The following is a 12,195-nucleotide window of genomic DNA, read 5'->3' on the forward strand; positions in this document are numbered from 1 at the left end:
ACCTCATGACCCCTCTCCCTGCAGCCTGACGCAGACAGAGAGATTATGACAGTTCCTGTGTCTGAGTGTACATGAGAAGTTTCTGAGATTTCAATTCAGTTGTGTGTTCTAGCACGTTTGTTCCTTTCTCTCCTTCACAGAAGGGGTGGGGACAACCATTCCTACTCCAGATCCAAGCCCCCGGTCTCCTCAGAGTCAGCAGAAAGTGTTTCTCTTGGGCTTCAGCAAAAGACATCCGTGCACGTTTCGCGAGCTTCGTCTGAGGCGGGTTTCAGGGCCTGGAGCTCCGTGTACCTGAGAGCAGCGCCTGAGGTAATCCAGCGCGGGGAGGCACAGGTCAGGGGACGTGGCTCCGGGTCCCGGGACACAGTCTCCTATTTCCTTACAGTCCACCTCTCCTGGAAGACAGACAAAATCACCCCTGAGGTCCCCCTTCAACGGAAGACCTATTTATTCACACAGCATTCGTTCATCAAACGTCGGCTAAAATAGAAGAAAAAATGACCCCAAACTCAGTGACCCTGAGAAGAATCCTTTTGGTCACTTTTCCCCTCTGCATGTGTACATGTTAAATACAGCTGGGAATCATACCGCACCTCTTATTTTTTTGGGATCATTCCATTTGTAGCTCCCCTTTTCACTAAGCCACGCTTTCCCCGTATTCTACCACAATTCCTTCAGTGGCTGGCCGGTGTTATTTTGCACCCGGGTGCACCGTAACTCCCTTCACCGCGCCCCTGCTGCGGATGGTGTGACCCTGAAGCTCAATGATAAAGGACAGTACTGGCGACAAGCCACGGGCTGGGCTGAAGTGCTAGGCCCCTCTCTGTTTGGAAAAGGACCCATTTGCTGCCAGGGCTCAGCACTAAACAGTAATGATAAAGTCCCTGGGTAGAGTCTAAACATCCGGGGCTTGGGGATGGAGACCCCTGAATTGAACGGAAATGATTTCTGGTTTTTTTTGGTACCTATCTAGAGGTTTCACGGATCTGGAGAGGGCATCTAGATTTTCTATAGGCAAAGAGTAGTTGAGGATTACCATTTTTCTTCTCATGTAATGAATCTATGCCCATACTTTTAATAAAATCATTCCACGGTACTGTAATTGTTTCTAATAGTCTACCATCGTAGCCACTAGGCACCCTCCCCTGTGGGTAAACAGACCTAATTACTAGGCATTAGTTAAAATTCAGACAAAGAGGCACGTTTCTCCTTAAAAAAGAAAAGATAAACATTTGTATTTTAGATCAGGGATCGGCAAACTTTCTGTGTACGGGGCCAGACAGCGAATACTTTAGGCTTTGCAGGTCATCCTGTTTTCGTTTCAACTTCTCAGATCTACCCTTATCATACAAAACTAGTTACAGACAAATGACCATGGCTGTGCTCCAGTAAACTTCATAAAAACTATCCAAGGGTTGGATCCGGCCTGCAGACCACCGTTTGCCAGACCCTGGTTTCGTTGAACTTACTTTACAATATCAAAACGCAGACGAGGGCAAATTCATGTTGAAATAACCAAGTGGGAATTAAACATAAATTCATTTCTTAGCCTGTTGATCCAAGTGAACGTCCCAGTTTTTGTTTTTGTCTTTTTTTAAACCTAGGCTACTGTGTTACACATCAAAGTCTATGCAAACGGCGCCCCCTGGAGTCCGGGGCAGGACACAGCCAGCATGGCTACTGGGGGCTCAACAGTTCCCACGGACTCCACCCCATACAAGTAACTCCACCTTATAACTCACAGAAAAAACCATCCACCATGTGCATACCGATTATTCTGCATCTCTATTTGCTGCCGCTAACTCCCTCCTTGAGATAAAATCTCAAATTTGTAACTTGCTGCTAGGCATCTCCCCTTGAACGGAGTTTCACAGAAGCTCAACCTGTCCAAACGTCCAAAGAGAATTCATTACTTTTTCCTCTCCTCCACACCTAACCTGCTCTCCTTTTGAACACCCTATTTCTCAGTAACGCCAGTCCTTGCAAGCCCCCAGCGGAGCAGTGCCGAGCCCCACAGACCCTGCCTCTACCACGCGCCAGAGCCAATGACATCCTCTCTACTCTCTCTGCCTGCAGCCTCCTGTCCCCTGTCCCCCCGTATGGGGACGTGTGCCTGCTACAGGTCAGTTCTAACACGGCGTGTGATTGTACCACTCTTTACTTAGAAACCTTCCACACATTCTGGATTCCCTGATGTAGCACCCAGAACCCTTCCCAACTGCCCCCTTCCTTTCTTTCCACCTCATCACCCACTATCTCTCTTATGTGGGTATCTCCAACGTATCCTGTTTTTAGAAAAGCAAACCTACAGCTTACTCCGCAAAGTTCAAATGTCACCTCCTCTCTGAAGCCTGACCTGCCCCCCACTTCCAAGCATCTTTCTCAGCTGCTTGTTTATTTCCGCTTAAATACCTTTTTTCTTTTTAGTAGCCTCCACGAAAGTATTCATCTTACGGAATTGTAATTATTGATTTATGTGTGCTTCCGAGAAGAGGCTGTGAGCCTCTCACGGGCAGGAAGCGTGTTTTATTCATCTTTATACCTTCATAGTACAAATAGGCTGCTGTGGCCACATGGCGGGCACTCAACAGTTCACTGCATAAGAGAATACCAATAATGATTCTTAGATGAAACATAAGACTGTGATAATAGCAAATGTATATATTGGCCTCTGCTCCCAGTTCCTGGCACAGAGCTCCTAAAACCCTTGTAATTTCCCACTGAAGCCTCCATGAAAATTCCAGAAATACGGGGTGCGGAGAGCTTCTGGGCTGGTGACTACATCTCCATGCCGGGAGGGTGGCTCACCCCCACTCCATGGGGACCGAAGCTCCTGTGTTTGGGACCCTATGGACCTTGCCCTATGTATCTCTTTGGCTGGCTGTTCACCTGTATCCTTTATTACATCCCTCATTATAGAAGAAACTGGTAAACGTGTTTCCCTGAGTTCTGTGACTTGTTCCAACAACTAACCAAATCCAAGGGGTGGGGTCATGGAACCTCCAATTTGTAGCCATGTCAGAGTTGTGGGCAACCTGGGGACCTACCTTTGTTCTGGCATGTGAAGTGGAGGGGGCAGTCTTGTCGGACTGAGCCCCTCACCTGTGGAGTCTGTGCTAACTCTGGGGAGTGTAGAACTGAATTGAATTCTAGGACAGCCAGCTGGTGTCTCAGAATATTGCACGGTGTGAGAAACCTGCCCCCCACCCAGCGTCAGAGCACTGTGAGTGTGCCGGTCGGGGGAGAACAAAGGAGACACCTGGGAGTGAGTTATTCCTATACAAGTACTGAATTTTCTACTACCTGATACAAAGATTCATACTTTAAGGTCTTCTTATGATGAAGATACCAGATTATTTGGTTTCTATTTAACACAGAGCAGAGTTAAAATAAAATACAATCTGATGCTGTTGTCCCCAAGAAATCTTCCTCTGAAGCCTAGTTTGTAGAATCAATTAACAAGTGGCCACAGCTGCCCTTCCGCTCAGTCCTCCCTTTCCCGGGGTATACATGACAACAGAATGAGGCACGTGTAATAAATAACAGAAGAGAACAACAATGGTCTACAGATCACACTTGTTGTCTCTCTCCTGAAACTTGATTTTTGTTCCTGCTCCCCAAAAAGGGGGACATGAACGAAGTCGCCTAGTTTCTTTGCGTCCAGTCTTCTTCTGCAAATGAACTGTCGGTTATTTAGCAAAAATTAACAAAAAAATATTATGAACCTTACATTGTCCTTCAAATTGTTCTTAGCCTCAGGGTCTAAGAGCACTCCATGGTGAGGGTCTCAAAACTTTAAGACTTAAGTTCCTTCTAAAATTTTTGGTTTAACTAACTGCCCTCCCTTCTGTTTCACCCCAGATAAACTTGGGCTCCATAAAAAAAAGTCTGCTACAGCAGGTCATGTTGCTTGCTACAGCAAGACTCCACTTTGTTCAAGCATTGCTAAATTAAGCGGAAAATCAGCTTGGTGGTCTTTGAAATGCACAAGGCCTCAAAGAAGGGGGACTTTTACCCTCCAAAGACATGTTATGATTGATAAGGCCCAGGGGGAGGCATCCTTAATTTCTGTTAGGAGGAGCTGGAAACTCAAGCTCAGGCTGCTAATTATGTGACATCGAGGACAGCAGCTCCTGCATAAGGGGGATTCTAGAATATTTTAAGATTCAAAAACGAAGTTGGAGTAAAGTAACATATAGATTGAAAACATGCTACATTACAAGAGTATTCCAGGAACATGATGAAAAATAGCAACCCTGGACAGAACCCAAGCTGCTTTTACAGTAAGCTTTCTGCTTCTGAATACACAGCACACACCGCCATCTGCCTGAAACCCGGGCGGCTGGCTTGCTTGCTCCAGGCGGGCAGTGGGCCTGTCTCCAGGGCTTTCCACACAAAGTCATCCGCTGTCACGGGGGGACGGAAAGAAGACTCCACTCACCCAGTCCTTTGACAAACTTCATAAGGCACATGATGTAACTTGTGGCCGCATTAGCAAAGACCTGGATGTTGTCGGTATTGAGAAACGCTTCAAATACATCAAACACTGGAGCCTGGCTTTTTCCTAAGGGAAGAAGGTTGTAGAGTTTTAAGAACATCAAGTCTCTACCCTTCAGGTTGCCCATACTCCCAGCACCTTCCATGGAGTCTTGGAAAAGACCTACTGCTGGAGGAAATCCCTGGCCTTTTGACGGGACAGGGGCATGGCTTCCATGCTGTCCTTCTCATCTTAGCCTGCAGGGGGAGCTGCAGGAAGGCTACAAATACATAGAGAGCTTGGTAGGGAGATGAGGGCAAAGCCCGCTGAATGCAGGGCTGTGGCAATGGGTGGGTTGACAGGGTAGTGAGACGAGCAGGCCTCTGGGATTCTGCACACGTAATTATAGGGCAGGGAAGGTTTAGATAAGCCCCGATGGCATATACTAATTGATTCATAGCTGTGCAGAAGAGAGTTAACAGGCTCGAGATTGCTATCCTCAGGCCTGCTTACAAGATTGGCCCTTGGCTGACATCTGGGAACCTGGCTCTCAGAATATTCCCAGGCAACAGTTAACTGATCAGGGTGGTTCACTGGGCCTAGACTGTGCAAACAACATGGTTTATTTTGAACGCTGGGTCTCCTTTGGGGAATCTGGGATTTTGGTAGGTGCTAGGCAGAGGGTACCTAGGTGGCCAGCTCTTAGCTGGGTCTCCAATGGGCTTTGCTGGGGAGAAACATCGCATTCACATTGCTGCGTGTTCACTCTTGGAGCAGAGTATGCTCTGGGGGACCCTCGGGGGAGGCTGAGAGCACACGGTAGCCTGCACTGGGATTTCCCTAGAGTCTGTGTCTTCTGCTTGTCCTATGTTGCCATGATAAATCTTCGTGGTGAGCCATGTAATAAATCTGAGCCGTGCAATAAGACTTAGCATACCTATATGCTGAGACCTGTGAGTCCCCTGGTGGGTCTCTGGGCATGCTTTATGGGTCCCCATTCACTTCCAGCTAAACTCAATTTCCCTAACTGGGATCCAACTGTGTTACGATGCTTTTCTGCTTCTTACTAGTAAGCAAATAATGTTTTCCTTTGGCTTTAGGAATGAACTCAACACAAATATGTATAACTGAAACAACAGAAGTGTCAGCGTTTTGTCTAATCTGTCAGTAAGCGCAGGGCCTGATAACGCTCAGGGTTCCTGGTCCAGCGACAGAACTCAGAATGTGTGTCCCTAGAACTCAGAATGTGTGTCCCTGCTACACCAGATCATTTCCTGCCAAGAAAACATGGCTGAATGGTAGCCTTCCCTGTTGTTCAGTTTCTTTTGGTAACATAAAAATTGACATCACGAATGCATACTTTATAACAAAAATCATCTACACATTCTTCCCTCTCACCATCCTTATTTAACATAGTACTGAAAATACTACCCAGAGCAACTAGGCAGGAAAAAAATAAAAATAAAACACATCCAAATCAGAAAGGAAGCAGTAAAATTGCCTGTTTGCAGATCACATGATCTATTTTATTTAGAAAATCCTAAAGATGCCACCCAAAACCTTAGAACTAATAAATGCATTCAGGAAAGTTTCAGGATACAAAATCAACACATTCTTACCCATGGAGTAATCACCAACCAGATACTCCTTCACCTCAGACTTGTTCCCACTGTGCACAGTTTCCAGGGCACTGAACAAGGGCCTCCATCCCGACTGGATCTGCGTGGAACACACTTCGACTAGCTCGCCAATGGATGTGACCACCTGGCAGAGGCAAAGGAGGGGGCATTTAAAACCTTCTTCTTAAAAGAAGCAGGAAAATTTCTGGCAAGGGTGATAGACTTCTCGGCTTCCTATTTCTGGGTTAATTTCAGGGAAAAGGAAAAACCAGAATTCAGGCAAACCTGCTCAAAACTCTTCTAAACAAGCAGCCGAATTGCATTAATTTGCATTTTGCTAATGACTAATGGTGTTCAGCAACTTTTCACGTGCTTATTTGCCATCTGCAAATGTTTTGCTGTTTTTTAAAAATTTGGTTTTTGTCTTCTCATTATTGTCTTTTTTAAAAGAAAGATTTATCTGTTTGAGAGAGAGAGAGAGAACGTGCACGTAGGTGGGGAGGGGCAGAAGGAGAAGGAGAGAATCTGAAGCAGACTCCACACTGAGCACGGAGGCCAACATGGGGCTCAATCTCATGACCCCCAAGATCATGACCTGAGCCGCAACCGAGAGTTGAAGCCTGACTGCGCTACGCAGGCGCCCCTCCTTACTGTCTATTTATTGAGTTGTTAGAGTTCTTTACATAGTCTAGATTCAAGTCTTTCCTCAGATACATAATTCACATTTTTTTTTTACAGCTCTGACTTTGTCTTTTTATTTTTTTTAATGGTGTCTTTGAAGAACAAGTTTTTAGTTTTGATGAAACATAATTCATCAATTTCTCTTTTTATGGATCACGTTGGTATCATTCCTAGGAAGTCTTTGCCTAACCCAAGGGCCCAAAGATCGTTTCTGGTAATATTTACCATATTGGTGTCCGTTTTGCCCGACGTTAATACAGCCACCCCAACTCTTTTGCGGTAACTGCACGGCGTATTATTTTCAGTTCTTTTACTTTCAATCTATGTGTGCCTTTGAATGTAAAATCTGTCTCTTGTAGACTGCATATTGTAATATCTTATTGTTATGGCCACCTTTACAATTCTGCCTTCTGATAGTTTAGTCAATTCATGTTTTTTAACATCTTTATTGAGCTACAAATCCCGTATGGTAAGATTTGCCCATTTATACTGTACAATTTGTTGTTTTTTAGCATATTCAGAGAGTTGTGTAACCATCACTAATCTAATTTTAGAACATTTTCATGACCTGCCTGTGCCCCCAAAGCCAGCACGTGCTAGCAGTCACTCCCTCCACAGAACCCTACTCTCTGCCCTAGGCAATCACTAACTTACTTTTTCTCTCTATAGATTTGCTTATTATGAACATTTTACACAACTGAAATCCTATAAAATTTGGTCTTTTGGGACTGGCTTTTTCATTTAGTGTAATGTTTCCAAGGTTCATTCATTTTGTAGCACAAATCAGTACTGATTTTTTTTTTTTATTGCCAAATAATATTTTATTGTGTGGAAATACCACATTTATCCATTTACCAGCAGATGGAATTTAGGTTGTTTCCAACATTCTGGCTGTTACGAATAATGCTGCTCAGAAGGTTTGTGTCTAGATTTGTACGGATATATATTTTCATTTTTCTTGGGTCTGTATCTTTCGGGGAACCGCCAGCCTGTTTTCCGTGGAGGCGCATTTAACCTTCCTGTCAGTAGCGTGTGGCGATTCCAACTTCCCCACATGCTCATCAAAACTTATGACCTTTTTTACTGACGTCATCCTAGTCCGTTCGGAGTGACGTCTCATTGAGGTTTGATTTGCATTCCCTTAATGACTAAAGATGTGGAGCATCTTTTCACAAATACATATTTAATACTATTAATGTGGTCTTATTTACGTCTGTCACTTTACTCTTTGCTTTCCGCATATAATGTGTTTTTTGTTCCTCTGTTCCTCTTTCATTGCCTTCTTTTGGGTTAAACATATTTTTAGTGTATCATTCTAATTCCTTTGTTTCTTTTTAATTTATTTTTTTGTGTTATTCTCGAGGCTGTTGCCTTAGGGATTATAATATGTATCTTCGACTTATCACAATATTCAAGTTATTAAATGACTTAATTCTGGCAAAATATGGCAACTTTGCTTCTAAATAGTTTCATTTTCTCCCCCTTCTTTCTGCTACGGTTATTTATATCTTTATATTTAATAAATCCCAAAATACAGTGTTAGAGTTACTGCTTTAAACACCATGACAGACTATGGACTCTGGGAAACAAACTGAGGGCTTCAGAGGGGAGGGGGGTGGGGGAATGGGATAGGCAGGTGATGGGTAGTAAGGAGGGCACGTGTTGCATGGTGCACTGGGTGTTATACGCAAGTAATGAATCATGGAACTTTACGTCAGAAACTAGGGATGTACTGTATGTAGTCACCATACGGTGACTAACATAATAAAAAAAATTATTATTAAAAATTTTTTAAAAAAATAAAAGAGAAAATAAATATGTGATCTTTTTCTATTTACCCAGACACCATTTCTTCTTGTGAAACTGAATTACTCTGTTATCTCCTTTTAGTCTGAAGGAATTCCTTGACTACTTCTTATAGGTCTGTTGGCAAGAAATTCTATTGATTTTTGTTTATCTGAGAATGCTTTTACTTCATCTTCATTTTTGAAGGGTAATTACTCTAAATTATTCTAAATTATTCACTTTCAATATGTCATTGCATTGTCTTTTGGTCTTCATTCTCTCTGGAAAAGTAGCAATTAATCCTATTGTAGCAATGAACTGTTTCTCTCTTGCTGCTCTCGAGGTTTTGTTTTTGTCTTCGAGCAGTTTGACTATAATGTATCTAATATCTAATGGCTATCTTTGTGTTGATGCTAACTAGGGTTCCATTATTTTTCTAAATATATTTTCTGACCCTTGTGTTTCTCATCTTTGTCTGAACTCCAATTACATGTGAGCTTGACATTTTACCGCAGGTCTCTAAGGCTTTATTTCGGTCAAACAATCCTCTCCAAACTTTAGAATGGATAATTTCTATTAATCTAACTTCAAGTTCACCAATTCTCCTTCTGCCATCTCGGATCTTGCTGGTAAGACCATCTTGTACATTTTTCATTTCAGTTATTGCCTTTTCAGCTCTAGAATTTGTATTTTTTCATAGTTCCAGTTCTCTAATTAGACTATTTTTGAGCCATTGTCATCAGATTTTCCTTTAATTCTTTGAATATATTTATATGTTCTAAAGCCTGTCTCTCAACTCCAACACCTGGGCTCATTCAAAGTCACTTTCTATTTTTTGCCTCCCCTCCCAACAGGTATTACATTCTTTCTTGTCTCTTTGTATCTTTTCTTTTCTTTCCTTCCTTCCTTCCTTCCTTTTTCTTTGCTGAAAGGTCAACATTTTATATAATACATTGTGGCAATGCTGAATTCTGATTAATTTTTGAGTTTTTTTTTTTTTTTTTTAATAAGGGGTTGGACTTACACTGTGCAATCTGTCTCTTTCCATGTGTGAGGAGCCAATGTCTCTGGCTCAGTTTCTTTGTTTTTAGGCCTTAGCTTTACTATTTAACATTCATCCCCATGTTTACAAAGGTTAGTGGTCAGCAGATGATGTGGGCAGAAATTGTGCTCAGATAACTTGAGCCTTTAAGGCTTCCATCCTCTTCAACCAATCCATGTGTGTAGGTTGGGGAAAATATTCCAAGTTTAGCCAGTTCTCAAGTTTCCCTTGTTTTTTTACTTTCTGATGGGATTTGTATGGTTTATCCTGCATCTGCCCATGTTTCAGTCAGCCAGAGATGTGAGAGGAATTTATCTAATCTTTAAGTCTCTGGTTTCCAGAGACACATGTTACATTTCTTATTGGTTCACTGCTCACTGTAACCTTAGGCTAGCAAAATTGCAGGCTTCCCCAGTGAACTTTTTTTTAATTTTTTTTAAAGATTTTATTTATTTGAGAGAGAGAGGGAGAAAGAGAGGGAGTGAGCACAAGCAGGGGAAGTGGGAGAGGGAGAAGCAGACTCCCTGCTGAGTGGGGAGCCTAACGTGGGGCTCGATCTCAGGACCTGAGCTGAAGGCAGACGCTTAACCAACTGGGCCACCCAGATGCCCCACCCCTGTTTACTTCTAATGAATTTGCCGCTTTTAGTTGCCAAACGAGTGGTCTTTTTTCTGAGTCTTCTTTGTTTTATTTTTATTTTTTAAAAGATTTTATTCATTTATTTGAGAGAGAGCAAGACAGCACAAGCAGGGGGAGTGGCAGAGACAGAGGGAGAAGCACACTCCCTGCTGAGCAAGGAGCCTGACATGGGGCTTGATCCTAGGACCCTGGGATCGTGAGTTGAGCTGAAGGCAGATGCTTGATGGACTGAGCCACCGAGGCGCCCCTCTAAGTCTTCTTTAATCCGAGTCTGTCCCTCATACTGGACAGCTGCTGATTTTCCAAGTTAGCTCCACACTGGTCAAACTACTATTCTTGCCAATAGCTTGAGAGTAAGGGTGATAGGGGCAGTCTTTGGCAACAGGTTACAGACTTCCACTGTTCTTAACCAAAGTTCTGGCAAGAAGTATTTCTAAGCATAAATGCTACTCAATTTGTCTGTCCTTGGTCAATTTCCAGAAATCTGAAACTGTTGCTTTTGACAATTTTGTCCTGTTTTATACTTGATTTTTGTGAGGAAGCCTCATTAGCTTTTTCATGCCACCATAGCCCAAATCCCTCCTGGTCTAAATCTTTCTGAACACATTTACAGCCCAGTGATTTGAAAGCCCGTCACTGATAACTCTGAACCCCTGGACGAGCATGTGCATATATATGCGTGTATGTCTATTTTTATTGTTTGTTTTCCTTTTTGTTGTCAGTGACGTGTTATTTCCTAATGAGCCTGATTATTTTTGATTGAATGTAGACACTACACATGCAAATCAAGAAATAATTTGAATCCTTGGGATGATGTCATTTTCTGCCAGGGAGGCGTTTTGTGCTATGCGGATGGCCGACACTAGAACTCACAAATCGTCTAATCTCATGTTAGGGTTTGGGATTATTTGAAGTTGGGGATTATTTCCTGTTATGACTAGTCTATTTAAGTTTCACTCTTCATCCTCATATGTCCCCTTCTCTTCATGGTTCTGTCCCAAGATGTCAGGAAGTTACCAGACTTGGTGGATCCCAGATTCCAATTTTGGCTAGTTTCTCAATCTCACGACTTCCTTTTTTGAAATTAGTGGATTCCATTTTTTAGGAACAGTGCCTCCAACACCAGGCACAGACTCTGAGTACTCTTTGTCTCCTAGATATTGGCCTCATAGTTATTCACTGCCTCGTTGTATTCCAATACCTTCCAGGGATTAAAATATGTTTAATCCAACTTTTCCTGGTTGTTCCCTGAGGAAAGTTGATCTGAACTACTCAGCTCGCTATGATTGAAATCCTCCAACTCAGTGTTTAGGCATTAACTCATATTTTCATTGCTTTCTTTTGTTTCATTTAACTTACTAGGCTTTCTTGTTGAATATTTTGCAGGAAGGATACCAACATTTCAATTCTTTTCAGTCCTAACTGTGCCATCTGTTGTTTGAGCAGCTTGCTCTGACTATTGCCTTGTTTCCCTGTGTGTTTTTGTAAAATTTTGGAAATACTGTGAACTCACATATCTGGGAACTTTATTAGTGGGATTCTTTTATGGCCCAAGTTGAAATGAGTTCCTCTGGGGGGAATTTCTGTTGCTTTTTTACCATGCCTGTACAAAGCTTCTCAGACTACCAATGTAGTGTAATTTCATACGCTGACCTGCTAGAAGGGCTAGCTTGTAATTTTAAATCCTGGAGAGTTTTTTGTTTGTTCGTTTTTTAAATATCTACTAAGAGCCAATGTTAGAGAGAGGCTGCTACAATCCTCAGGAGGGTGGTACTTGGGTTCATTTCTAATTCAACTTTGGCCTGAGTGAACACCAGTCTTATACAGTTTGCCTTGAGATTTATTTCCTATTGTGATGGCCTCAAGAATGTGATAAGCAGAACTCTGCTTCACCTGATGGAAAATTCCCTCGCGGCAAAACCAGGCTTAGAACTCTATTTAGGTTAGAA

General features: G+C 42.6%; 1 protein-coding gene across 4 annotated transcripts in view; it reads right to left on the reverse strand.

Annotated features, from left to right (window-relative positions):
- Nucleotides 1-12,195, reverse strand: part of ARFGEF3 (ARFGEF family member 3) — a 166,723-nt gene that overhangs the window by 24,250 nt on the left and 130,278 nt on the right. For all 4 annotated transcript variants that reach the window (XM_057311016.1, XM_026504890.4, XM_057311015.1 and 1 more), the window contains 3 exons: nt 6,100-6,244; nt 4,445-4,567; nt 295-398 (listed from right to left, as the gene is read on the reverse strand). In XM_057311016.1, coding sequence (XP_057166999.1) covers nt 295-398; nt 4,445-4,567; nt 6,100-6,244 — 372 coding nt within the window. The remainder of the gene's footprint in view (nt 1-294; nt 399-4,444; nt 4,568-6,099; nt 6,245-12,195) is intronic.

The sequence above is a fragment of the Ursus arctos genome, unplaced genomic scaffold, assembly GCF_023065955.2.
Source record: "Ursus arctos isolate Adak ecotype North America unplaced genomic scaffold, UrsArc2.0 scaffold_13, whole genome shotgun sequence".
Taxonomy (NCBI): domain Eukaryota; kingdom Metazoa; phylum Chordata; class Mammalia; order Carnivora; family Ursidae; genus Ursus; species Ursus arctos.